The following is a 26454-nucleotide window of genomic DNA, read 5'->3' on the forward strand; positions in this document are numbered from 1 at the left end:
GATGTGGAGGCGGACCCACGGCGCCTTGCTCATCCTCCACTTAACTGTCCAATTGCTATCAGAGCCTCCTGGCAACACAACGCCTCCCACACATGGCAGACCTTTGAAACAAGTGTCTCTGACACATAGATTAAACCTGCACTTTACTGAACTTATTACAGTTAGCCCTCAGCCGTTAACCCTGATGTAATGTAGACGTGCCAAGAGGCTGACGATCTCTAACAACTGCACACAGATGACATCACGTAAGCCTAATTCACTACGATGCTCTAATTACTCCATTCATTAGTGGTTAACACATGCCATGTTGAAGGCAAACAGGCTTACAGCTGGGCAAATACTCAGATTTAAGCCTGAGGTTCAGCTGCAGAGGGGCTGTGTGCTGTGAGGTCAGAGAAACTTACCATGCACCCAGTGTCCTATTTCATCCTGTGGGCTGTTCAGGGTGAGAACAAAGTGAGGAGAGCGTCCAGTAATATTATACTGCTGCAAACCCAAGCTCGCACAAATCACAAATTTTGGCAAACATACTTGAAATCATCTACAAAGGCAGCCACATACCTGTATCTTTACTGTGGCTGCCTGTGAGAATATTTTCTTACAAAGCTGTGTGCAATCAACAGTCTTTCACAAGATAATACCCCAAATCAAGCTTATTTAGAAAGGTGGAGTGGTTTTTGAGATATGGATGTAAAAATCTACTGCTGCCACACCTGTTCCTTCCTTCCTGCAGCAACGCAACCCAAGCCTCTTCTTGTTCTTGCAACACCACGAGTGCGAAACAAAACCCTCCCATGCACCGCAAACCTCAGAAACTGGATGAATCAATCAAGGGAGTGGGCGGTCATGAACACGATTTTGATTTTCTCAGGGCTGAGTAACGGAATCTAGAAAATAAATAATGTGACATCTAATTATTCTGATGGGTACAAATTCTTTATTTCCTTCCATTTGAGACAGAGCACAGGTCCGAGTATAAGAGAATGAGAAGAACATGATGTGTGACAGATTCTAAGAAACATGCCCTTTGCTAGAGTTTCGCAATGGAATATGTTAAATACGGCTAATATCAGCAGTCTTTTCCAAATCCTTCCTCAGGCCTGTGGTCTGTCTCACTCTGAAAAGGCTTTCCTAAATGCCTTGTACCAGTAATTAAAAACGATAATAAGATTCAATATGATCTTTTAATGGCTGTATGAACACATCTCTGCCTCTTTCCCCCCATTTCAAAGATATAAGTGACTTAAAAATGTATTCACAAACACAAAACCTTACAATGAATCAAAAATACCAGAGGGGATCAATTGTAGGACGATGCAATATTCTCTTGAGTACCACAATCAAATATGACACCTTGTGGTAATTATTATCCAGTGCACTCAGGCGTGCACAAGAGACTTTCATTTAGAGGGACACAGATGTTCATTATATTATGATGGACAACTACTTCAACTGCAAACAGGTGTTTGTGCGGCAATTTGGCACAACGTCACTGTACAGACTGTGAATCTGGATCAAAACAATCAGAGTTTAAAATCAACCATTTCTCATTTTCTGGGTTTTAGGGGGTAAACTTGGCCAAAGAAACACGAAATCTATCTAGTGTATCAAATACCAACCAACATGCCTACTGAGTATAAATGGTGTATAATAAATCGAAAGCTATGCCAAGATTTCTCAACATTTCAAGTTGAGTCTGGGAGGTGTGAAGTGTCTGACCTCTCCCTCTTAAACCGAGAATAAGCAGCTCAATCATTTATGATCCGGGGCGTCCATTCACCGAGGAGTTTCATGCTCTCACTGTTGATTAATTGTGATGTTCACGGTTTGATCTGCGCTCTCGGTTGTCACGAGCCGGTTTCTGTCTCCAACCCCCCGGGATGGAGGTGAGGGTAAAGTGATATTGAGAGGAGACCCATCCCAGCTGGACGGGATAAATCAAACAAAAGGCCGGACTACAATACATCAAACGGCATCATGTGCTTTGTCTGACTGCACCATAAGACTTTTTATACTTAACATGGCAAGACCGAACATCTCATGGTACATGGTCATGAATACTGATCTAAGACTATCTGGAAAACTAGGAAAGGGACATGCACATGTACTTTTTCTTCCTATGAGCCAGTGAAGTATTATAGTTTATAGTTAGCTTCATCATAACAAGTGGATTCAAGCCATAGGAGCAAGAGCTAGATATCCTCCAGAATTGGGACAAACAAACAACTATTGCTGCAGAACATGAGCTTCATGATTTATCTCTTAAACCAGGAATAAGTGCCAATAAGAATTGTTGATGTAGCATGAAAAGAATTGGTTTTTAACAGTAAGGTTGAGCATGCATGTTCAAGCTGGACCATAAGAAAACATATTTCTAGGTCATCTTAGTGGGTTTCCATCATTTTCAACCACATATGACATATATATATGATATACATGAGTACATGAAATATGTATGGATCACTAAATTATAGATTTGTTATTAATGTTTTCCATGTGTAGAAGTGTTTGTTGCATGGACCCACAACACATCGCATGCAAAAATGTTTGTTTTTACAGGGAAATAAAGAATACATTGAAATGTTCTGATTGTGTGCTTGTTTGTGTGTGTTTATCTACCGATGAGCCCCAACCTGAGGTCACTGGGTTTTATTTCCATCACAGTCTGAGAGCAAATCAATGAGTGGATGCGGAGCACAATGAAGTGCAGGCATGGAGAGTTGGGTGGGGGGGTGCCAAGCACATGTAAGCCCCATCAGCCACACAAACACTTCATGGAAATAACCTCACGTTTAAACACACTGCTCTGCCGCTGCTTCACACAACGCAATGTCAATAAAGCTACAGTGAACCCGGTGGACTCTTTGCATCCGATGCGTCGTGGATGTGAACTTTTAATCCGCCGTGCATCGTGCAGCGACGACCGCAAACTTTACAGCTACTCACCATTTCAGCACACGGTGGATGAAAAAGCGTCCGGAGCCGGAGAGAGGCGGTTTCCTGGGCTCAGGTTGTCCGCTGTGGGGGATGAATCCGCGCTGCTCCGCTCTCGCTTTGTGCCGGAGGAGAAAACATCCATTGATTTTTTCTCCTCTTTTTCTGTCTTTTCTCCGGAGATTTACGAGGAAAAGGGTCTTCGCTATGTGGATGAAGACGCAAGGCGCATGCGCACAATGCGGGTCATCCTCGGGTTGCTCCCTGCAAGTTAAAAATATGAAGATCCAATTCTATCAAAGTTTAAAAAGTAAAGTTGATGCTGTTCTATACCTGCAGAGAACAGGTTAAAACACACGGTGATCTTCAGTGCATATACTCAAACATCAGTGCCCCCACTGCATAAAGCTTATGTAGAAAATATTTTAGGAATGTAATAAACATAATTGCATGCAAATTCAAAACACTTTAAAAAAAAGTAGTCTGTGGCAAGGTCCCAAAAATTCAGTACCGACTGTAAAAGCTGTAAAATAATGAAAAGACTTTATGAATTTCATAAGAAAATTCAGGAAGTTACATTTGATAAAGAGAGATAAAGTAGTTTCCTGTTTACTTCCTCTCCTGCTGGGCCTGATAGTTAATCTGATGTCAATATTAAGTTTTCATTTAATTTATCTTACAGTACACTTTTATTTTTGTGATTCACAATTTATAAAGGTCAATAAAGAAAGCTGCCATGTTAACTTTAACTTTTATCATGTATTTTCCTATTTTACAACAGGGAAAGAACGCCCATGAAAAGAAGTGATAGCAAAACGATCATAAATCAAAATGCAGACATCATATTTTTGAGACAATTCTTCAAATGCAATATATTAATTCTAGCAGTAACCTGGACTGTTCGGGAGACACAAAAATGTTTAAATTCATCTTTCATTTAGGGTGAAGCCTTAAATGCTCACTACTCTGAAGCTGTGCAACACATTTTTTCTCTTTGTAATAAAGGCCTGTGTGTACAAGAGAGAATATAGTGCAGACAATACAACACATGAGGAGCTGGACAAGTGTCATTTGTAAACCTGACATGTATTTTATGTAAATGTCTTGTTTCATTAGTCTGTGGCTAATAAGCCCAGCTCTCTGCAGTCCATTTCAGTGTTTAGTGGACTACATTGGGAAAGGCTAACAATTAGTGTAAGCCAAATAGCTGGAACAATTGGTCCACGGATGGGGAGTCAGGCTGCAGAAGCGAACCAAAGATCGTGGCAGCAAACAAAAAGTTGCGGGTCTTGTAAACACGCACCCTGGCGCCTCATTACCAAGTGAATGGATGATGAGCTGTCAGGTAACAAGTCTTGAGGACGCATGTCAATTTCCTTTAATGTTCTCAGCTACTTGTTAAACATGGGAGGGGGTGGGTGAGGGTATATAAGACACCCCTAATCCACCAGCCAGAGGAATTTGTCATTAACCGGACTAAAACATGCGCTCATTGGGAACTCTGGGCGTCGCGCTGCACGCATCTCTGCTGGTGCTGCTGGCCCAGGGGTTCCAAAGATCCAGGGACGGGGTCTACGTGAGGCCGCTGCATCGTCTCCCCGTGTCGGACCGATCCACCGGGCATCACCTGCCCACCTACATGGTGCACCTCTACAGGAACTTCAAGGCGAACCTCTCCGGGCCCTTGGACACCACCGAGCAGGACGCAGCGCGGCAGGCGGACATCGTGAAGAGCGTGATGGCCAAAAGTAAGACCACTCTCCAAGGATTTACGCATGGGGGATAGAGGAGGATGGAGACAAAATAATGAAGAGCTATCTTCATTTAGCCTGTGCATGGAGGTTTTCTTGCCTTGCTCACTCGAGAGGCTTCTAAATGTTAGTTTTTTTAAATTCCTTTATGGCTCAAGTGTTGTGCTGTCAAAGCTGCGCGCCAGACGACCTCGGAGGGTTTGAATCCACATCCCTCTCGGGGGGTGAATAAGCACGCAGGGATCAGCGTGTGAAAAGGCCGCTTTTCTGTCTAATTCTCAAAGCAAACCTCTTTTTTCTTAAATAGGTGATGTTGATTAGGCAGCTCGCCAGACATCCCCCTATACAAATCTCTCGCTGGGTCAAATCAACAACTTCCCTCAGTTCTTTCTTCACACTTGTCTTGATTAGATTAGAGCTCGGGGGGATTTAACGGTGGCACAAGCAGCCAACAACTGGAGGTGTGGGAGTTACTACCTGTGTGTCTGACCGACTGAGGATATGCAGAAGCCGGGGTCAGGACATACATGCAGGCGGGGATGTGTTAAATGATTGGTTTCGACCCCGTGTTTGGTTTGAGTGGATTTATAAACGAGGGGTGGTTTGCACTTTTGATCAAGATAAATTGGCCAATGCTCATGGAGGAGGCGCAAATTAAATGTTTAAAATGCTTTAATCCTTTAGATGAATTTGAACCACACCTGTTCACTGAATCACAATGACACCCCCCCATTATACAGACATGTTGCCCCCCCACTGGAACAATAGCTGGATTATTACTCAGTGGATTTACTTACATCGTGCATCTCTGATAATCTCCATCAGTCAAGCATTGATCTTGGAACTAGATTAGAAGTTAACAAAAGCAATTATATTGTGCATTGATTATAGAACTTTACTCATATGTCTCACTTTGCAAAACAAAAGAAGCAATTTGACTTGCAAATACCATTAAGCATAATAATGAACATCATTATTATAAAAATATTTATCTTAACTGACATTTCCAGGGTTGAATTTCAGCCAATATAACACATATTTTTAGTTTTCTTACATTGAAGGAGATGAGAATTTAAATAAACAGAGACAAATAAAATGGTTTACAAATTTAAATAAATTAAGGTTATAAAGGTTCATTTCTCAAATTTAAGTTAAACAATCTTGTGTGATACCAAAGTCTTTTTTCAAATTAGTCAAACAACTGTCTTATTTCAGTGTGGTATTTAACAGAGCGCACAGGAGGCTTTCACTGTAAAGCTCAGTGTCACATTGTCCTATTAATGTAAAATACGAATCATATTTTTGATATTTAAGACAATGCCCTGAATGATACTAATCTTTCTTCTCTTCATTAGGTTTCACGTACAGACACAGGCGCTGGGTTGCGACCTTCGACCTCCACACCCTGCTGGCCGACAAACAGATCCAAGCGGCAGAGCTGAGAATTCGGCTTCCTCGGACACCAAGCGCTAGCAACATCTCTGTGGAGGTCTATCACCAGCAAGGCCAGGCATGCCACATGCACCAGGGCTGCCAAGAGCAGCAGCTGGTGGGGCTGCTCGCCGAATCATCACTGGTAACTTCATCACAGAGCTGGAAAGTGTTCAACATGACAAGTCTCCTCTTGGACTGGCTCAGGCAGAAGTCGACGACGAGGATTCAACACAAACGGGTGTCAAGAAGAAAGAAGACGGTAAAGTCAAACAGAGGCCTGTCGCTTCCTGACCAGCCTGTCTATGTGGCGAACCCGGGGAGAGATCAGGACGTTAGCGACCGAGCCTTGCTGGTCATCTTTTCGCGCACTGGCTCGGGCAAAAACTCAAAGGCCAAAGCAAGTTTACTTCACACAGCTGAACAATCCAAGTTCTTGTCCCCCGCTGAAATCAAAAAGGCTCGCTGGCCAAAGAGGCGCAGGACCAAACGGGGCCACAGAGAACCAATAGCGAGAGGCCCGCAGGTGTCCAAAAGAGGGAGTGAAAAAACACTATGTCGCAAAGTTGACATGCATGTGGACTTTAATCAAATAGGTTGGGGATCCTGGATCATCTTTCCTAAGAGGTACAACGCATTCCGCTGTGAAGGGTCCTGCCCCGGTCCACTGGGAGAAGACCTCAATCCAACAAATCATGCTTACATGCAGGTGCGTTTTACAGTGTTCATGCAGAGATGACTTTTATTATTTATGATAGAGAAAGTACAGTATGTGTAAAACTAAGGTGAACTGGTTTCATTATTCCAATGATAGATATGGACGAGTAAAACAATGTAGTGTCTAAAAGGGGCATGCTGCAATGATTAGTTGTAAATCAACCTAAAATGAAGTATTTGATTGTCTCAGTATCTTTGTCTCCAGAAACTGGGCGTTTCACATCTAACAAAATCCTTGTTTTTGTCTCTTCCTTTTCCAGAGTTTACTGAAACATTACCACCCCGACAGAGTGGCACCGCCCTGCTGCGCCCCGACCAAAATGAGCCCACTGAGCATGCTGTACTACGAGAACGGAGAGATGCTCCTTCGGCACCACGAAGACATGATCGTGGACGAGTGCGGCTGCCAGTGATGGCTGCGTCCACCACCTCCAGGCATGACCTGTGTTGCTGAGCAGCAGGACAGCAAAAGTGTCTGAGAAACAAAAGAAAACACTTAACCAGAGGGAGGGAGGGGGGAGCTCTTTGATATTTGTCACTGTACATGGCGAGATTGGAGCTGATCTTAAGTTTGTAAAGAGGCGTGACTTTAATTTGTGATGTGAGCTCTGGTTTGTCAGGAGATCATGTGCTGAAACAAAAACTCAACATCAATTTGATCAATGTAAACATGAAATGGCAACGTTAATGAATATTCCAGCACTGTTTTATTGTAAACTACCAATTGTGTAACTGTATATTAATGTATATTTATTGTAAATATGTTTTTAAAAAATGTGTAATTTATGTACATTTTGCACATGGAGTATGTATTTTACTTTACTTTTTTGGCATGTGAGTCTAGTAAAGTTATATATTAGTAAAACCTGAGTAATCCTCATTCAACTTAACCAGTATGAGGGATCAATATCAAATCTGAACCTTTTTTGGACCAATCAAAATCACCAATCAAACACTGCCTTGCCTTGAAAGAGCATTGACTCTCACTCATTCTTGGATCAGACATTTCCTGACTACATTTCAAATTTTAAATTTGCTAAAGCAACCCTGTTTAACTTTTACTGGGCAACAGCGCCCTCTGCAGCCACAGATGGTATTTAATAGAGGATAAAAGTAAATCTCTTGACTGCAGCTCTGCCTGCATAGTCCCACTCACTGAACCGAAACAAATACAGAGAACTCTGTTTAGAATATTAATATTTCAAAGTTTCCTTGCTGAATATTGGAGATTAACACTGTTTTTTAATGGTCCCTGAGTCTTTTTAACTGATTGACAGTTTGGCATTGCTCTTGAACTAGCTGGGCCTGATTTTTAGAAAGTATGCTGCGACTATCACTCAGTTAAACACTTCTCAGAGGAGATTGTACCTGCTTTTAAAAGTTATTAAGAGCAAGAATACATGTTCAAGGTGAGAGTGGGAATGAAAGCAGCACCATTAACCATATTCCAAATTCAAAAAAAGTTGCATTAAAGCAAGGTTTGGAAAAAAAGAGAGTTCTGCTGTGATACCCAGTCTGAGCTGTGAGGTTTGTTGTCATGAAACAACATAGTTAGAGCCTTGCTGGCACATTTACCTGCAGTACTGTGTGCGATGCAAAGGACACATTAAAAAAGGACTTTTCTAGTTTCACCTTTTAAATCAGTTGCAGTGAGTCATTGCCAGATATCCAGCAAATACTGTGAAGTGGCTGCTTGTTGTGACAATGCTAAACTATTCCTCTGAGGCCACAGGGCTCATTGTAGTAAAATCCTTTGAAAATACACTGACTCACCAGGAATTTGCCAGAGTCACGGCCGTGGCAGTGGTCGAACTGGGAGTACTGGACGAGGACTCAAAGGTAAGACAACAACCTCAGCCTCATAAAAAAATATTATTATTGCTATTCAAAATATATTGGAGCTGCATTTATTACTGAGGGAAATTTAATCAGAAATTATTTTGGTAATTAACTAAATGTTTATATTGTTGGTAAATTGATTCAAGAGCTGAAAGTTGGTTAACTGATAGAAAAACTAACCGTTAACTATTTTTATTTATACTATTGAGACAACTGATTAATTGGATAATTATTCTTCAAGCAAATACAATGAAAAATGTCAATCACCCTCTTGTTTTAGCCTCTAAGATGTGATGACTTCAACTATTTTTAATCATATATCATCGTAATCTGAATCTAACTGGGGTTTGGACCGAGTGTCACACAAAGCAAGGCATTAAAATACATAGATGTGCTCAATCAAAGACTGAAAATATTTTTTGACATTTAATGAGAAAAAATTGTGCAAACTAGCATGGCGGAATATAGAAAATAGTTGCAGCCTGCACGGATCTTAAACAAAAAATAGTTGCAGCCCTAAAATGTATTTGAGATTTAAAAGAGATTTACTCCACCTGATTTAAATGTCAGAATATTCCCATTTTAATAAGAAGTCAGGTGTGAAAAAATAACATGTCAATCCTCAATACTATAATATTAAATGTGTTAACTTTATTGAATGTCTGGCTCTATACAACTCTATGTACAGTCTGTGGTGCTCCATCACTGATACTCACCATGTTTCCTGCTAGCAGCCTCGAGCTAACTCATGCTAACCCACGTAGCAAAGCAGCAGCGACTCTCACTCAGTTACTTTACTATGAGTTTACGGAGGGTTTCCCTTTCCTCGTGCAGGTCAGAGCTTGTCAGATGAACTTTGACATCCCGAGGGCTAAAAATACACAGTCACCGAGTTAGAGCTGCTGTGGCTAATGTTAGCTGACGTTTGCTAACTGCAGCTAACGATAGCAGGCAGCTGTAGCAGCAGCTGCTAGTGTGGGTGAGTAGCTTCGTGTCGTGGATTTTTAATGAAACACGAATGAGATAATGTCTCACCAGGCTTAGTTTGTTTTAGTCTGACACTGGTTCAGCAAACCTGAAGCTTAGGTCGTGTTAACTCTATGCTTACGATTCATATAATGTGGTTCTTCAGCAGCTAGCATGTGTTGTCGGTGTGTCTCGTTAGCTTACTTGTGTTGTAATGTCCATTTTTAGGCTCTAATACATGTTAATAACGACTGTAGAGACACACGAGGCTCACACTGGTGTTTCCGGGTTCGAACTGAGACTTTGAAGGGAGTTACATGTTATTTGATTGTGTTTGTCGTAGAGCTCCTCGAGCTGAGTAGTCGAGTGGTCGATCTCCAGAAAAATAACATTGGCAACTGTTTTTATAATCGATCGATCGTCGATGTCGTTTTCCAAACAAATAAGTCAAATAGTCCCTGGTTTCAGTTTACAGTGAGTATAACTTTAATCACTATAAACTCTGTGTGAGTGAACTAAACATCCGAACTTCTGACATGTTCCAGTTTCAATGATCAGTCATTGATAATGGACTTTATGATCGGTGGTCGCAGCCCATAAACCGGAAACACATCACAGTTTGTGGCATTTTTATTATTTAGTTGTGTTTTGGATATTTCCAGTTCTAATACTTTATGAACTATGAGCTTTCCTCAAAAGTAGTATTTCTTATTATTCATACTTTAGGGCATGAGCGTGTATTATTTGCTGGCTTTTACTCTGAAATTCTTATGATTTAATGAAAGTAATAATAATGTTATTTTTCATTCACCATATTACATCTCACTTGTTAGGCACCACTGTGAAAATGGCTGAGGCAGTTGCAAACGTGGCCCGGAGGATTAATGCAACGGTAGAGGAGGGGAAAGATAACTTGGGTAAGATTCTCTTCACACATCTTTCTCTTTTCTGTCTCTCTGTCTCTCTCTCTGTCTCTCTCTCTCTCTCTCTCTCTCTCTCTCTCTCTCTCTCTCTCTACAGTTTCCCAGCATGTGAATGAATGAACAGCTCTGATTCCATTTTCTTCTCAATGCTGTTTCAGATTTCACCAGCGGATGGTGACAGAGACATAGTTTTTTTTTTTTTTTAGCTCAAGTGTAATTGCAAAAATGTAACTTCACAACACTAAGTTAATGCTTCACAATCTCATAATAACATTTTTATTCTTCTCTGCAGATCTGTCAAACTGCAAGCTCATTTCTTTCCCAGACGGTGTGTTCAAGGTCCTGAGGAATGTGTCCGATAACATCCGCGTTGTCACGTTGGCTGACAATGAGATGAAGGCCATTTCCAGCAAGTTCTTCTCAACCTTCACTCAGCTCAGAGGTAGTGGATCGTAAATACACCACAGCTATTTGATTCATTGAAGAAAAGATTGTGTATTTGTATGCTGTTCATCTCACATGCTGTGTAACTCACATATGTTGGCAGGATGTTTTCATACCGTGACAGAAAATCCAGAGACCCCTCGATTAACTTGTGTTTTGAAATACCTCACAGAGCTGGACTTGCACGGTAATGTCCTCACCAAACTGCCTGACACCGTGGGAGAAATGGTGCATTTGACCAGCATCAATCTGGCCAATAACAGCTTCTCCGCCTTCCCTGATAAGCTCACTGAGATAGTCACACTGGAGAGGATTAACCTGGAGGGAAACAGCATCACTGGTAATACTAACATTCTAAAACTTGTATGTGTAAGAGAAAGATTTGTATACTTTAAGCGTTGATTTTTGCTTTGTTTATACATATTTTTCTACAGAAATTCCTTTGGAGAAGTTGTACAACATGCCGGCACTAAAGTGGCTGAACATGAAGTCAAACCCTCTGGACTCAAACACTCAGTCTGTCCTGCAGTCTCCACATAAGTTTGACATTTTGTGCACAACAGAGTCAGAGAAATGAGAGATGATTCTGTAAACCACATTTAGACTGCATGCTGTGTGCCTCTAATTACTTCAGTGGGATGCCTCCGTGTGCCTGAGAGATGAGAAACAAATAAAACTTGAAGGCATCACAATGCTGTACAAGAAAGAAGAAAACAAAGGTGTGTAAGGATGGAATCCTCAGCTCTCGAGTGTGGCGTTTACTTTGTCCTCTCTGAACCAGAAAGGGTTGAGATGATCATTATGCACCATTTGATCTTTGCTCTCATTTGAGATACTTGCAATTATTTATTACTTTTGATAGTATGAACGTTTTCAATTAAAGCCTTTAAACAAGAAACTACATAATTCTATTTGTTATTTTCTTACCTGATGTCATTTTTGTTACTGTTAAAGGATTTTTTAAAGGATTTTCTTGATAAACAAATTATCGTACAGTCTACAAAATGTCAGAATAGTGAAATACGTCCTTTAGTCAAAGATGACGTCCTCCCAATTAGTTTTCTTATAACCGACAGTACAAAACCCAAAGGTAAATGTACAAACTCAATGCTGCTGTAGGTCTTCCCTGAGAATCAGCAATGTACACGGTAAATTCTTATGAACTCTAAATTAATGGATTTGAAGCTTAGCCGATGATGCAATGACTCATGACTCTCAAATAATTTCAAAAGTATAATTATTCCATGTGATTTATACATTACCATGGATTTACTGCGGTGACCTGCACCAAAATGTTTAATTCTGATGCGACCTTGTCACCTTAGAGACTTGTTTAAGTCGCTCTTAAATCCTCCATCTGTGGTTCAGGCTGCAGATGACACAGACCGGTCCGTAGGTGGGTGATTAAAAGTATTTTTAGTTTGCACTGCAGAGTCTGGATCACTGAAGCTGATGTTTGGGCTGATACACGATACATGGGATATCAGAAATTCACTGATGACTGGGAGGCATTTCTCTAATTGTGCAAATATATGTATACATTTCCCCAAATAAGTTGCTTATATATGATAATTTATTCCTGTTGTAATAAACTGCATATATACAGACCATAACCTTTAATGTGGTAATGAGTAGTAATGAAAAGTCGGACATATTATAAGTGCTATTACTGGTTGGTTTTTAACATTTAAATGAATAAATTTAGTACAAAAGAACCAACTGCACACAATATAGAACAGAACAATATTATAATTATAATGCAACAGAAAACACAACAAAAACATGGGTACAACAGCTCAAAAGAAAATGTGAATAAGCAGATTTATTTGGTTTCAGTGTCATTCAACAGGTCTCATAAAATGCCATTATTTACCATCAAAATAATAATAGAATTGTTTTTGATTCAGATTTTCTCTAAATGTATCTCATAAGTGTGTTATCGAATAGTGACACTGTGGAGGCAGAAGTCACGACACGGGCACAGCAGCTAATCCTGCTTTGTTAATTGGTTTACAGCTAACGCCAGTCAGCTCCATCTGTTTTTGTTTTCAGAAGAACTCTTCAGGTGCTCAGCTGCACTGCAGGGGAAATAAAGGAAAACAATCAGTTTGTAGGCACAGATTGCAGAAACGTCGATAAGTGGTCATGAGGACGGATTACTTGTTGATTACTACTGTGAGAAATTCTTTGCTAGATGTCAATATCTGATGTGAGGAGAATCCAGTGAGTGTAAAGAGAGCAGACAGAAACCTTCACACTCACTTTAATCACTGCGCATGTCTGCTCCTCTGGCTCAATGACTTCCTGTCACTCAGCTGCTTAGTCCTCCTGAAACTGTCCTTGTACAACAGAGCGAGAGTTTGAAACCAACAACAGAGATGAGCTTCAGCATCGAGGAGAGAGGTCGGCCCAACACCCAGGACCACAGGGTGTTCTTCAGTAAGCAGGCCACTAGTCATAGTAGTGTAATAGTTGCTTGAATTACTAAAAATACATCAATTGGATTCTTTAAATTGTGTTATGAAAACTTGTTCACTTGAAATCGAACAGACATTAAGTTTTCTTTTTTCAGTGTAAACGCTGCATTATAATAAAAAGTATAGGTTTACGAAGGGATCATACAGTCTTAGCCAATTATATTTGTTTGTTTGTTATTACTATAATTATCATTAGTAGTAGTAGTAGGAGGAGGAATAGTAGTTGTAGTAGTAGAAGAAGAAGTAGTATCAGTAGTCTTGACTTTTCGTGTGTTTAAATGAATAAGAGCTGAAATGTCCATTTCCCTTACAAAGAAAACTCTGAGGGTGAATACATCTCTCCGTTCCATGACATTCCCATCTACGCAAATGAAGCTGAGGTGAGTATCGTGTGACCATTGAATGAAAAAGAAACACATTTGTTCCATCTAGGGTTTTCAAAGCAAGGGTTACACATATGAGCACATTACGATAGATTTTTGTGTCATTCTTGTTTTGCTTTTGGAGGCTGTGGAGCAGAATGATGGAGCAAAAACTAGAGTCAGTTTCTCTCCAATGGTGGATGGATGTTTTTCCCTCAACACAACCTATCGTGGGCCTCCTAGGTGAACTTTACTGAATCTACCTGTACAGACAAAGGTTCTCTTCACAGCCCATTATGTGTCTGTTGTGGGTCAGTGAAAATAGTTTTTTCCACGTTGGCAGTAAGTTACATCATCTCACTGCTAATAACTGCAGGTTTTTATTGACTCCTTTTACTCAGGTTTGGGGTTGATACAAATTTATTGCTGCAAATCATTGTTTCTGATAAATCCACCTGCAGGCTCGGACAGGGGGTTGTGAATATTTGCTCATCACTCCATCATATCTCAGGGAGTGAACTATGTTTTCCTGCAATAATCATTTCAAACATGAGTTGTCTGACTGATGTGTATTCATGGATATCTTGCAGAACATCTTTCATGCTGTTGTGGAGGTTCCGAGGTGGACTAATGCAAAGATGGAGGTAAATACTATATATGTATATATTATATATATCATGTCATTTATAGGAACCAGCTATAATTTTTCTTATACAGCAACCACAGTTTAGTTTATCAGTGTTTCTGTTTTTATTTCTTCCTGCATTTCTCAGATTGCCACCAAAGATCCTCTGAACCCACTGAAACAAGACATGAAGAAGGGGAACCTCCGTTACGTAGCCAATGTGTTTCCTCACAAAGGTTACATCTGGAATTATGGAGCGATTCCTCAGGCAGGTACAACTCAACCTCAGATCTTTTTTAAATGACGGCAAACTAAAATGTGCCTCTTCTCTCTTCGTTTTCCCTGTCGACAGACATGGGAAGATCCCAACCACCAGGACGGCGACACAGGATGCTGTGGAGACAATGATCCTATTGACATATGTGACATAGGAAATAAGGTACTGAAGTTATGGATATTGAGCTTGCAGACAATAATTAAAGTGTTGGCAGGAAAAAAAATGCATCTATGATTCCTAGGTGTGTTCAAGAGGAGAAATAATCAAAGTGAAAGTTTTGGGAACTCTGGCTTTGATCGATGAGGGTGAAACAGACTGGAAGGTCATTGTCATCAACACTGAGGACCCTGAAGCCGCCGACTTTAACAGTAGGAATTACCTATTGTATACTTTTTTTTCCCATGATGCCATTTGTCACATTCCACTTAAATTCTGTATTTAGTCTTGTGCTTTCTTGATTGATCGCAGGTATCGATGATGTGAGAAAACTTAAGCCTGGATATCTGGAGGCAACAGTTGATTGGTTCAAGAGATATAAAGTCCCAGATGGGAAACCTGAAAACCAGTTTGCCTTCAATGCAGAGTTCAAGGACAGGGTAAAACCTTTTTCACAATTTAATACGCAACATTGAAGTTTGCAAATATTACATTTACATACATTTATATAAATGTATTTAGACCTTTTATGAAGCGTGAATGACATATAATGACTTTTTTATGTATATTTAAGCTCATACTTGACTTTCTGCTGGCTTATTGATGGGATTAATATAAGGAAATGTGTTGTGTTTCCCAGGACTTTGCCATTAACACAGTGAAGAGCACCCATGAGTTCTGGAAGGCTCTAATCTCGAAGAAGACCAGTGCTGGTGATTTAAACTGGTGAGTTCACAGTCAGAATATCCTCCATCAGGCAAACAGAGGGCAGTAAATGTGAGAAATGCTGCAAGATGTTTTTCCTGACATTGAGAAAATAAGCCGTTCTTGGTCCGTTACACTTTTAAAGCTGAAGTTATTTCCTTTTCTTTTCTTTCTCTCTTGTGTCAGCATGAACACCAGTATCTCTGACAGTCCGTTCTGCTGCTCTGCTGGTGATGCAGAGGCTGTGGTTAAATCTGTGAGTCTGTACTTTTTTCACCATCTTGTTAGGTTTAAATTCTACAACCTTGATTTGAATAGACACAATAACCAGATAGCACTCAAAAGAAAAACAGAGGATCATTATGGAGACAGAAAAATACTGAAGGCCTTTTCTCCCAGTTTGCAGCTGATCCTCATCCAGGTGCTGGTTTTGAGTCAAATAGAGAATAAATTTAAAGGCTTTCACAAAAATAGAAAACTGCCCAAAGATATGTAGAGCATATACGTTCTTTTACAATGTCCACATACACCAGTCATAAAAAAGATACTGGATGGAGTTGAGAGGCTTCAAATGCACGACAGCCAATTTCTTTGCTGCTGTAAGGCCCACATTTGACAAGTCATTCAGAATGAGTGTGATGGGAAAGCAGGGCACCTTGATTTCATAGAGTTTTTATACATATAACACTGAATTTACTAAATAGAAACTATTCCTTGTGACATCTAAAGTGCATTTGTAAAACAAAAATAAGACTTGAATGATTTTGCTTACTATTGCAGACGTGTGCTCCTGGAGCTGAAGATCCTGTTCCAAGCCCAGGTTGGTGTTTAGTGTATTTACTTGTTTTTTTGCTGCCACTCTGCTTTGTTACTCTATTAAAAATAACACATGCTTGATTATTTTTCAGTTGACAAATGGTTCTACTATGAGAAGTAAGGAGGAAAAGAGCAGAAACATGAAGATGTGGCTTTTATCGCCTCCTTCTCTCCTGTCGTCCTTCTCCTCATTTCAACTCGTCTGAGCAGCACATGGACTGGAAAGACTGGACGTCACATTTCAACTGCTTTTTTGTTCACAATTTTTGTTGTTGTTGTTAGACCAATAATTTCAAGCTTGACAGATCACTATAATAAACCACACTAAATCCCAGTCTATAGTGTATAGTATTGATTTAATTACTACAGGTCATCATTATCATTCAGATGTGAGGAGAGAATATTGATCTGAAGTGAATAATGGTTCATTTATGGGAAAATACCAACAGAGAGAAATCAAGAAGCACACAGTTGTTTCTAACAATCCTCCATAGTCCAAAAATTCTAAAGGAAATTAAATAGCAAAAGTCCTGTGTGTGATATTCAAACAGATACTTAAATCTTATAGCTACAATAAGCTTCAATATGTGGATATATTTGTTTGTGTGATTAGAAAAAACCAACATTATTAGGATTAATACTTGACAAATACTTCTTAGAGTCTGTGGAGCCCAATTGGACTCCACTAGATGAACCAGTATCATAACTAAAGTGACAGGTGCATGTTTGCATTGAAAAGATTCAGTAACAGTTGTTGACAATGTCCTCACTCTGTCTATGCTTCAAATGGTCCTCACAAAATGATACATACAGGAACTCACACACGTTTGTACAGCTTCTTACTGAGGACACTCATTGGCATAATGCATTCCCCAGCCCCTTAACCTAAATCATCCAAACTTAATGCCTAACCCTAACCCCTTAACCTAACCTTAACCTAATTCTAACCCTAAAACCAGGTCTTGGCCCCCAAACAGTCCATTAAAGGTGAGGACCGGCCGAAATGTCCTTACTTAGACACAAATGTCCTCACTCCGCAGATTAATGGCCAAAACTGGTCCTCATAAAGATAGCTGTACACACACACACACACACACACACACACACACACACACACACACACACACACACACACACACACACACACACACACACACACACACACACACACACTTTACAGCAGAGATTTTCTCTCGTGTACCGCCACTCGTCACCGGAGGGCGCTGTCGCGAGGAAGGGTACGCCACTTAAAACACGAAGAAGAAGACCTCCGCCTGCCTGTATCCAAGGAGACCACAGAGCCGACACTCCAGCTCAGTGTCGAGAGGTGAGTTAAACACGATTTCATGGAAACACCGACGTGACAACACGATGCGATACAAACACGGTTTAACGCGGAGCTCGCTCGTCATCAAACGTTGACCTGACGCCGCGTCCGACGTCTGGAAGGCACCGGGGGCTTTAACGGCAGCTAACGTGCTAATGCTAACAGGAGCGTTATGTGGATGTGAATCACACGAACCCTGGTGGAATAAGATTAGAAACCGACGAAGGCAACACGGCTGCAGACACTGTGGTGTTCGCAAAGAGACAGACACATGTCCCCGCCGAGGACTGCAGCTGTTTTCTGTTTTTACTGCGCAGCTCACAGCGAACATGAAGCTGTCCAATAGGGATGAAACCAAGACATCATGTTTAGCTACAGGCAGATGACAACAAGAGTTCAACAACACCACGCTACTTCGGGACATTCACACGCCTCTACGACGTATTCAACAAGTATTACTCTGAAAATATCACTGTTTGTGCTCAAGCTGCTGACAAACTACAGGATATTTACATGTAAGAGCAAATATATCGAGCAGACAAAGTATGCCCTCAATGATTACACACGTGATTCAACACCTCACAAACAATGTCAACAGCAGAATGAGTTTCACAAAGATGTGAGAGAGACGAGGGCTGAAACTGATGACGATTATTTCCATCATTGATTAAGCTGCAGATTCTTTTTCAGATTGATTGTCTTGCTTGTAGAATGATCAAAAAAATGGTGATTTGTCTCTTTCAGGCAAAGAACATCGAGATGTCGTTTTTATTTGACTGGATCTACAGGGGGTTTAGTAGCGTTTTACAGTTCCTGGGTAAGTTCAAATTAGAATCCCAAACTCAAGAAATGCAGCAATACAACCAGTTCACAATGAGAAGTTATCATCATGTGAGCTGAAAGAAATGTTCACAAACTGACTCTACAATCTTTATATTTGCTGGTTTACTATGTTGATGAGCCACAGATGTCTGGTCAGGATACTTTGAATGTTTTCTAGAATACTGGATGAATCTTTCCACATTAGCAGTGTTTAAATGTTGCACACGGTCCAGGCAGTGTTAGTCATGAAGTAGTAGTTAGACTGCAAAGTCATTTATAGTCATGAATTCCTTCTGTGATTTTTTTTTTGGTTTCTAGGTCTGTACAAGAAGAGTGGGAAGCTGGTGTTTCTGGGCCTGGACAACGCTGGTAAAACAACACTGCTGCACATGTTGAAAGATGACCGACTCGGTCAACACGTACCGACACTGCATCCGAGTAAGAGAAATTTCTACTGTAGATTGTAGTATATCATATTTGGGTGGTGTGTTTGCTGAGTTTGTCCTGTGTTGGATAGGTTTCTAGTTGATATTACACCACCTCATAGTATAGTACAGTTCATCTTGTATCATTTTGTTCTCTTCTGAAAATAGAGTCCATTTAATGTAACTGTTTTTAAAGAGATGTACTTTTGGTGCATTAGTGACACCACCACCACAAAACAATCTGCTGAGATCCTGAGGAACAGGCGTTTCCTTCTTTGTACCTTAAGATCTTGAGCCATTGTTGCCCCAGCAGTTCAGCCCTTTGCTAGTTTTCACATGTAATTGATTGTGCTTACTCTTGTGACAATATTGTGTTGCTCAAACTATCACCAGCATAAAATGCAATTCTCTTTCCCCCAAAGCTTCTGAGGAGCTGACCATCGGTGGGATGACGTTTACCACGTTTGATCTGGGAGGACACGTGCAAGGTCTGATCTTCATTTCTCTGACACTCATAAAAGAAAAACAGTTATCACGGATTTTGTCACTACATCTGTTGTCTGTGAAAGCGATTTAAATGTGTTCGATATTCTCTACCACTAGGTGTCACACTAACAGCATCCTCCACGACCACAGCAGTCGCTTCATCAGCCACAACCCACTATACTTGTTTTTTCATATACGTTTACAGTTCTTGTTGCTGCCACTTGGAATCAACTAAGATGCAGCTACTAAACCTAAATATCAAAGACAAGAGAAATGTAAAGGCAGGATGTGCTGCTGAAGACACATGATAAAAAGAGTACTAACACACAAGAGTGTAAAAAAAAAGGGATGTTTTTTTTAGGAATAATAATCAGAGTGTTTTAAACTGTATTCACATGAATAGTAAATCCACTTTTATGTCGCCAAGTTAAAATGAAGTCTCATAGAAGTGCTTTCACTTACAATATGAGCTATTCTAGTGGGATATAATGAGGCTATTAAACATTTGAGCAGATTCAATTATGGGGGCAGATGCAGAAATGGTTTTTCACTTTCATTTACTTTGTGAGATTTTCCCAGGAAATAATTTATAGATCTTTGAGGAAAGAATGAGTTTTGTTTCAGGAGCTAATATCTGTGTTTGTGTGCGATGGTGTGGGCTCACTGAGTGACATTCATAATTCCCAACACATTCATTGTACGACTATATTCACAGACACAATAAGACATCATTGATTTTTCCCCAGTTTCTATTTTAACAAGCTGAGAGTGTCATTCACTGTCGCTGCTGATGAGTCACCGTTTCTCCTACAGCACGGAGAGTGTGGAAGAACTACCTGCCTGCTATAAACGGAGTCGTCTTTCTCGTAGACTGCGCGGACCACGACAGACTCCAAGAATCCAAGACCGAACTCGACGTAAGATTAACTGTTGCCGTCGCGCAGCACTGACTGTTGTCTGTTAACGCTGGTTTTATGATGATTACGCTGCTCTTCTACTTCCAGGCTCTGCTAGCGGATGAAACCATCTCCAATGTACCAGTGTTGGTGTTGGGTAATAAAATCGACCGCCCGGAGGCCATCAGCGAAGGAGGACTTCGAGGAGCTTTTGCTCTGGATGGTCAAGTCACAGGAAAGGTCGGCCCCTTATCTTTAAATTGTCACAGATGAAGTGATCTCTGAATGTGTGTGGGCTGATGTCCTGGTGTCGTCCTCATTTGTCTTTGTCACCAACAGGGAAACGCGTCTTTGAAGGAGCTGAACATTCGACCGCTGGAGATTTTCATGTGCAGCGTGTTAAAGAAACAAGGCTACGGCGAGGGTTTCCGATGGTTATCACAGTACATGGACTGACGTGCACGACTGAGGAGGGATTCTCTCGACACATTTTAACAACAAAGACTTTGTCTCTTCGCCAACGTCGATCAAATCACATTATGAGCGAATTATTTTTCATTTCCTAAAGCATTTATTCAGGGTTTAAAGGTTTCTATGCAAACTTTTAAAAATGGTTCATGGTGAACTGTTAATGTGAGAGTCGTCCAACTGCATGACATGTTCATTCGATTACATCGTACCAGATTACAATACATGTGCAGCCATACGTTGTGCGAGAATGTAGATAAATAGACATCAGTGTTGCATTATTAATTATTTGACTGCTTGAGTTAGAATTCATTAACAAGCGAGTGATGAAGATTGAGGTGGTAACTAGTTTATAGTTTATTATAGTTTATAGTATTGATTTTAAAACAGTTTATTATACAAACAGCTCATTTTAGTTCATTTGATCCAGTGATTTGCAGCCACCGCCCTAAAAAAAAAAGGCCAAAGATGTTTGCTAATGACTTGTATGTCAGCACGGAGAGATCCAATTCTCTGAAAAATAATGCAAATCCCCTTAAGAACCCAAAAGATGAAAAGACAAAGTGACATCCCACAAAGGCCGACACGATGAAGTAAACAGAGTCACGTTGAGCAGCCTGCTGATGAGTGTGCTGTGATTAATAAGTGGCTCACTCTCAGTGTCCCGGTGGAATTGGCTTGTTAATCTTACCTCCTACAGTTTCATTTCTCCCAAGTGAAGGCAGCTAAGTTGAGGTGTGGGCCGAGTGTCTTTATCATCTTTGACTTTGAGAGTTTCATACAGACATTCTATGACTTTCAGCAGCTGACGTTACTTGATTAAAGCTCGGAGGCAATAAATAAGAATGACCACCTGTCCTGTTAGAATGCATATACATAGTTCTGAGTCTGTTAATTAAAAATCTTTTCATCCTTTCAATAAGTATGAACTAGTTCTGCAATAATACACGGTGTCTCATATCTCTGCAGAGTGTTGGTTACAGTCGTACTTGAACTGACAATGGATTAAGATCCTATATGAAGCAGCAATATTTTAAACAAGAGCGTTAGTGTAATTTATTTTTTATTATTAAATCCTTTATTCCTGAGCCTGAGCAATATATGTAATGTAATGTAAATGTAATCAGCATGTAAGCTGTGAAAGGTTGAAATCCTGCAGGTAACGCACTTTTTGACTATCTAAGAAGGTATGAGAGTGCACTTCGCTAACCTGTAAATGAATATTCTGGATTCTTTAATATTTATGTTTTCCTTGAGTAAACATCCGTACAATGTTTACGATGATTTGTATGACTTTGTATCTTCATTATTAAAAAGCCGGAAGTAGATGAGGAAAAAAAAGTGTGTGATCATTGTTTAACCACCTGATGGTGGATGTTGCAAAGAAAACCCTGCAGACAACAAACTTGCTTCTCAGCCACGTTGCTCTGCCTCAGATGCCATGTCTGCATACTGCAGCCTTTTCCTCTCGTTCGCTTCATCAACATTATCCTCGCAGGATATAATGAAAATAATACGACTGATAATTAAAGGTGTTATGATGTTATTAATGATAGTAGCAGCAGTAAATAGCAAAGATCCATTCATTGCAGGATTTATCCTCAGTTTCCTGTTACAGTACTGTCTTCAGGTAGCTGTTAATCAGTGGCTCAGTATTTGGCAGCCAACCTGCTGTAATTTGTTCCTCCAGCATGAGGTGGCAGCTCGGCACCAAAATAACCTCAACAAACATCCATATCTCATCTGAGAGGAAAGTCTGGAGCTTCCAACCTCCTCATTTTTATTCCACCGTCAGCTCCGTGATCGTAGATGACGATGAAATCATTCTTGTTAACACCTGATTAAACACAATCACATGTAATTGCAGACCTGGCTGTAAAACCCTTCAGCAATCAGAGCTCCGCACACCAGGTGCAGGAGCCAAAGGTCACAAGGAAAAAATATTCATATTCACTCACCCAGCTTATGCTTCATAAACAGATTACTCCACAGAACATAGGATCAGTGAACACAAGGCTGGTTCTTTTATGCTGAAATTCTGTTTTTAGCTCACAAGCTACATTTTAAATATTGATCCTCGGTGGTGTAAAAGCTGCAGTAGTGATGCATTTCCTCCCCGGAGCAAAGTGAGGAGGCTTTATCTCACAGATTCTTTCAGTTTCCCCACCTCAGCTTAGCGTTTCCTTCTTTACAGAGGGAAATGGTGTGTGACTTAGTGGCAGAGCCGCCACAAAAACCTAATTCCTCCCCGGATGATAAATTTCGACCCTGAAACAGCGAGAAAAGATTCAAATCAACACACAAGCTTGGCTCCCGGTGCCTTTATTAGTAAAGTGCTCAGCCTAGAAGTACATTCTTTATGTTACTAACATGCAATACTAAAAACAACCAAACGTCTGGCCCATTGATAGCATGAATGAAGACATGGCAACGATAGTCTCATAGAAAGAAAAAAAATACAATGTGAATTCAAGTATACACACAGAACTTCAAGTAATGCACACGTTTTTTTTTTCCGAAGAAACACAAAATACAGATTTTCAAGTTGCAAATGAAACGTAATTGTGCCACATTCTTTGACATGAGGAAGCAGAGGACAGTGATCTGTGGTTTTCAATAAAAGTAATCCGACTGGAAATATAGGTCCTGTGTAGCTGTGTGTGTGTGTGTGTGTGTGTGTGTGTGTGTCCACTTAATTCTAGAACGCATCAACGATTTAAAAACTGCTATGAGCTGTGGTGCACCTTTATCATAAAGGTGGCTTGAAACCATGGTAACCTGAAGTCCTCGCAGCTCACCTCACAGATAAATGACACTGGATCTATGTACAGAATCCGTTCAGAAATACTCAACACGTTGCACTGAACTGATTTAAAGGAACATTTTGGAGAGCTGGGCTCATTTGCCTGTTTGCTGAGAGTTAGAGGAGAAGATTGACTTCACATGATCAGCTGACTTAAACTGACAATAAGCATTTTTTGGGGGGTGTACGGTGGCCATGAAGTGCAAACCCCAATGTAAAATAACAAAACACAAATTCAAATCACACAAAAAAATTCATTTCCTTCCAATTAAAAAGATGGACAGTGCATCTGTCCAATCAGCAACAAGCTTAGTTGATAGCAATTACCGTCTTGTTGTGTTTTCGGATTTGTTGTGTTTTGTGAATTGCACTTTCGGGCCACCGTATTTTGGCCACTTGCAGAACGACGACTCATGAAGACAAAATACAAACGACATCATCACAGTTATTTATTTACACACTGTGCAACTATAGAGAAACATTACCTCTTATCTGGAGTCGTGTATCTGTTCACCTGATGAATATGAATCCGATGTTAGTGTGCGTGAAGCCGTGAATCAAAGCAGCAGATTTACTTTTAAAGGATTTTAAAGGATTTAATTTGAAATTGTAGGTTTGTCTGAATGAGCAATACTGTCACATTGTTCCCATAGTGCAATTTAATGCACTGTTATTATATAGATATAAGACTGGGAGCATTGGCAAACCTCAAGACTTTATATTACAACAGTGAGCACTTATACAGGGGGTTATGTTCTGGAGTGTTTCTTTCCCTGGCACGGAGACTTCTTGGATAGTCCGCAACATAATGTTTCATAAAAACTTTGCACTGACGTTTCATAGAGTCAACAAACAACATATAAGAAGTTTTAGTGGGCAGTTTTTAATCTGCAGTCAGCAGCCCAGATAGTAAAATCCTTTTTGGACTGATATACACACACACACAGAAAATCTTCCTGGCTGTCAACCAACACTGGAAGCTAACAGCTGGAATGAATCCAGATGTGAAAGTGTATGGGCCAGACTCCGACCAAAGATTTAATGTCAACTTTTCACAGGGAGGCAACTGTTATTTCTAATCCCAGTGCTAAACTAAGCTAACCTACCCCACACAAGTGTGATATCAATCTCCTCCTCTAAGTCTCGGCTGGAAAGAGAACAAGCTCCCAAAATGTCAAACTGTTCCTTTAAATTCTGATCTCTTGTCATTCCAGTGGGATGACAGCTCTAATACTCAAGCAATTGTTGACACAATACAAAATTACTAGTAATCTCTATATGCATAGATGGCGGTCGGACAAGATAGGAACTCTGATGGACTTTAGCTACCTATGGCGCAGCAGTCAGTGGGTCCTGCTTTTCAGGACGGCAAAACAAAAAGCTCTGTCGTTGAAAGAAAACAGAAAAGAGAATGAAGCAATTACACTTATCTAAGACAAAAAACGGGTCATTATCTCATCACTGGACCTGCCCAGTAACACATTACATCCCACCAGGACGATACATAACTCCATGCCTCCTCCACAGTCCAATCCTAAAATCTTTTGCCGTAAGGAGAGAGCCATCCCTGTAGATTTCCAGGCCCGCAGCTGAGACTCTGCTCTCCGCTGACAGTCCTACCAGATGTATCCTCCGTCGTCAGCCTCCCCTTCCTCCTCTTCCTCCTCCTCCGCCTCCTCGCCGGTCTCCTCCGCCTCCTTCTCCTCTTCATCCTCCCATCCCACCCCGCTCCCAAAATCTCCAGAGTATCCAGCCACTTCATCTGGAAAAAGGTAAATGTATTAGACCTGAAAAAAAGTGTTAATTCTTTGAAAAAGGTTGTTTGTCGTTTTATATATTTTGTCATATAACATCTATGTTTATATGTTGAACATCATTGTAATATTATACATTGAATGTGTATTTAAGGTCTTTGGGTTTTGTTGTACTTTGACAACTTTTAATTGGCATTTTTCAAAATGATTGATGATTGATAGATGAATTGAAGATTTTATCGGATGAACTGAATTATCAAAATAATAATTGAGGGAGAAAAACAAAATGTTTGTTAAACTAAAATCAATCACAAGGTTTTGAACAGATGCAGCGATTGCTTCCATTCTCCACCAACTCTATTACTGAGACTTAAAAACCTTTCAAATTTTAATAAAAGAAGTGAAAAAAATCGGCCAACGAATAAAGAATATTACAACCTGTCAAACTCATGAGAATTTCTAAGAATCTGTAATTTGAATGATGAAAGAATAACGCAGGTCAAGACTTCATAGAAAAAAATACTTCTTGCAGCGCACAGTGTGAAAAATGTCAGTTTTTCAAATGTGCCCCTCTTACCACAGTCGGGGTTGCCATGGATTCGGGTGCCCATCATCTCTCCACCATGCTGGTCGACACACCAGCACTCCCCTCGGCTCTGGTCACACTGCACTTTCTTATAGTAGCCGTCCTCGTCACAGCTTGGAATGTACATCCCTGCAAGGACACACACACACACACACACACACACACACACAGTGAGTTGTTAAATATTTACACCCTCAGCAAACATAGCTGCCTTATGCTGATGCTCGAGATGAGCGCAGCATAAACGAGAATGGCAGCATGCCTTGGTGAACCTGTAATGAGATCGAACCTCGCCCCGCCCACTGGGGCCCCCACAGGTCCTGACGAGCTCAGGTTGGGTACCCACACACTGTAAGTTCAGAGGTTTGTTTGACGACTACAATGTGTCTGTGATGGTAATAAACTTAAACTTTACTATGTGTTTGGGCCCTTTTACCTGGGACTCATAGTCCCTGGAAACGCCC

The 26454-nt window shown here is 40.5% G+C and overlaps 6 protein-coding genes and 1 long non-coding RNA gene across 11 annotated transcripts in view; 4 read left to right on the forward strand and 3 right to left on the reverse strand.

Annotated features, from left to right (window-relative positions):
* Positions 1–3193, reverse strand: part of pald1a (phosphatase domain containing paladin 1a) — a 50218-nt gene extending 47025 nt beyond the window's left edge. Inside the window, exon 1 of one of the 2 annotated variants that reach the window (XM_069517135.1) lies at positions 2947–3174. The gene's annotated coding sequence lies outside the window, so the exon portion shown is untranslated. Of the gene's footprint in view, positions 1–2946 lie in introns of both variants that reach the window. The other variant, XM_020083294.2, reaches the window with a different exon arrangement.
* A 17-nt stretch (positions 3194–3210) lies between these two features.
* ndr2 (nodal-related 2) lies at positions 3211–7698 on the forward strand. Its single transcript, XM_020083295.2, has 3 exons — positions 3211–4682; positions 6041–6825; positions 7094–7698. Exons 1-3 carry the CDS (start codon positions 4418–4420, stop codon positions 7244–7246), a joined length of 1203 nt encoding a protein of 400 aa, XP_019938854.1. The 5' UTR covers positions 3211–4417; the 3' UTR covers positions 7247–7698.
* On the reverse strand, positions 6831–9528 carry LOC138405994 (uncharacterized). Its single transcript, XR_011239666.1, has 2 exons — positions 9389–9528; positions 6831–7308 (listed from the first exon to the last, which is right to left on the reverse strand). It is a non-coding gene; the product is annotated as an uncharacterized lncRNA (long non-coding RNA).
* lrrc20 (leucine rich repeat containing 20) lies at positions 8607–11903 on the forward strand. Of its 2 annotated transcripts, none has more exons than XM_069517139.1 (5): positions 8607–8672; positions 10472–10555; positions 10854–11003; positions 11178–11345; positions 11440–11903. In XM_069517139.1, exons 2-5 carry the CDS (start codon positions 10486–10488, stop codon positions 11580–11582), a joined length of 531 nt encoding a protein of 176 aa, XP_069373240.1. In that variant the 5' UTR covers positions 8607–8672; positions 10472–10485; the 3' UTR covers positions 11583–11903. The 2 variants fall into 2 exon arrangements, with proteins under 2 accessions (XP_069373240.1, XP_019938855.1); XM_020083296.2 differs by lacking the exon at positions 8607–8672 and adding an exon at positions 9512–9651.
* Positions 11904–13083: 1180 nt separating this feature from the next.
* ppa1a (inorganic pyrophosphatase 1a) lies at positions 13084–16757 on the forward strand. Its single transcript, XM_069517137.1, has 11 exons — positions 13084–13444; positions 13798–13862; positions 14435–14488; positions 14618–14737; positions 14822–14908; positions 14988–15114; positions 15215–15342; positions 15543–15628; positions 15794–15863; positions 16388–16427; positions 16516–16757. The coding sequence occupies exons 1-11, from the start codon at positions 13384–13386 to the stop codon at positions 16542–16544; spliced, it is 867 nt and encodes a 288-aa protein (XP_069373238.1). The 5' UTR covers positions 13084–13383; the 3' UTR covers positions 16545–16757.
* An 872-nt stretch (positions 16758–17629) lies between these two features.
* On the forward strand, positions 17630–22188 carry sar1aa (secretion associated, Ras related GTPase 1Aa). Of its 2 annotated transcripts, none has more exons than XM_020082707.2 (7): positions 17630–17750; positions 18495–18567; positions 18891–19010; positions 19420–19485; positions 20297–20400; positions 20488–20619; positions 20719–22188. In XM_020082707.2, the coding sequence occupies exons 2-7, from the start codon at positions 18510–18512 to the stop codon at positions 20833–20835; spliced, it is 597 nt and encodes a 198-aa protein (XP_019938266.1). In that variant the 5' UTR covers positions 17630–17750; positions 18495–18509; the 3' UTR covers positions 20836–22188. The 2 variants fall into 2 exon arrangements, with proteins under 2 accessions (XP_019938266.1, XP_069374091.1); XM_069517990.1 differs by lacking the exon at positions 17630–17750 and adding an exon at positions 17833–18265.
* Positions 22189–23153: 965 nt separating this feature from the next.
* LOC109626633 (SPARC (osteonectin), cwcv and kazal like domains proteoglycan 2) overlaps positions 23154–26454 on the reverse strand; it is a 35101-nt gene continuing 31800 nt past the window's right edge. For both annotated transcript variants that reach the window (XM_069517988.1, XM_069517989.1), the window contains exons 9-10: positions 25982–26119; positions 23154–25412 (exon numbers count right to left, since the gene is read on the reverse strand). In XM_069517988.1, the coding sequence (XP_069374089.1) occupies positions 25267–25412; positions 25982–26119 (284 nt within the window). In that variant the 3' untranslated portion in view covers positions 23154–25266. The remainder of the gene's footprint in view (positions 25413–25981; positions 26120–26454) is intronic.

Source organism: Paralichthys olivaceus, chromosome 21 (assembly GCF_024713975.1).
Source record: "Paralichthys olivaceus isolate ysfri-2021 chromosome 21, ASM2471397v2, whole genome shotgun sequence".
In the NCBI taxonomy this organism is placed as follows: domain Eukaryota; kingdom Metazoa; phylum Chordata; class Actinopteri; order Pleuronectiformes; family Paralichthyidae; genus Paralichthys; species Paralichthys olivaceus.

Excerpts from the sequence above, each read along its gene's own strand:
- ndr2 (XM_020083295.2), top strand. The coding sequence starts at position 4,418 with ATGCGCTCATTGGGAACTCTGGGCGTCGCGCTGCACGCATCTCTGCTG. Across the intron at positions 4,683-6,040 it reads GAAGAGCGTGATGGCCAAAA|GTTTCACGTACAGACACAGG; the intron begins GTAAGACCACTC and ends TCTCTTCATTAG. Across the intron at positions 6,826-7,093 it reads CAAATCATGCTTACATGCAG|AGTTTACTGAAACATTACCA; the intron begins GTGCGTTTTACA and ends TTCCTTTTCCAG.
- lrrc20 (XM_069517139.1), top strand. The coding sequence starts at position 10,486 with ATGGCTGAGGCAGTTGCAAACGTGGCCCGGAGGATTAATGCAACGGTA. Across the intron at positions 11,004-11,177 it reads AACCTTCACTCAGCTCAGAG|AGCTGGACTTGCACGGTAAT; the intron begins GTAGTGGATCGT and ends AATACCTCACAG. Across the intron at positions 11,346-11,439 it reads GGAGGGAAACAGCATCACTG|AAATTCCTTTGGAGAAGTTG; the intron begins GTAATACTAACA and ends ATTTTTCTACAG.
- ppa1a (XM_069517137.1), top strand. The coding sequence starts at position 13,384 with ATGAGCTTCAGCATCGAGGAGAGAGGTCGGCCCAACACCCAGGACCAC. Across the intron at positions 13,445-13,797 it reads GGACCACAGGGTGTTCTTCA|AAAACTCTGAGGGTGAATAC; the intron begins GTAAGCAGGCCA and ends TCCCTTACAAAG. Across the intron at positions 15,115-15,214 it reads TGAAGCCGCCGACTTTAACA|GTATCGATGATGTGAGAAAA; the intron begins GTAGGAATTACC and ends GATTGATCGCAG.
- sar1aa (XM_020082707.2), top strand. The coding sequence starts at position 18,510 with ATGTCGTTTTTATTTGACTGGATCTACAGGGGGTTTAGTAGCGTTTTA. Across the intron at positions 19,011-19,419 it reads CGTACCGACACTGCATCCGA|CTTCTGAGGAGCTGACCATC; the intron begins GTAAGAGAAATT and ends TTTCCCCCAAAG. Across the intron at positions 20,620-20,718 it reads ATGGTCAAGTCACAGGAAAG|GGAAACGCGTCTTTGAAGGA; the intron begins GTCGGCCCCTTA and ends TGTCACCAACAG.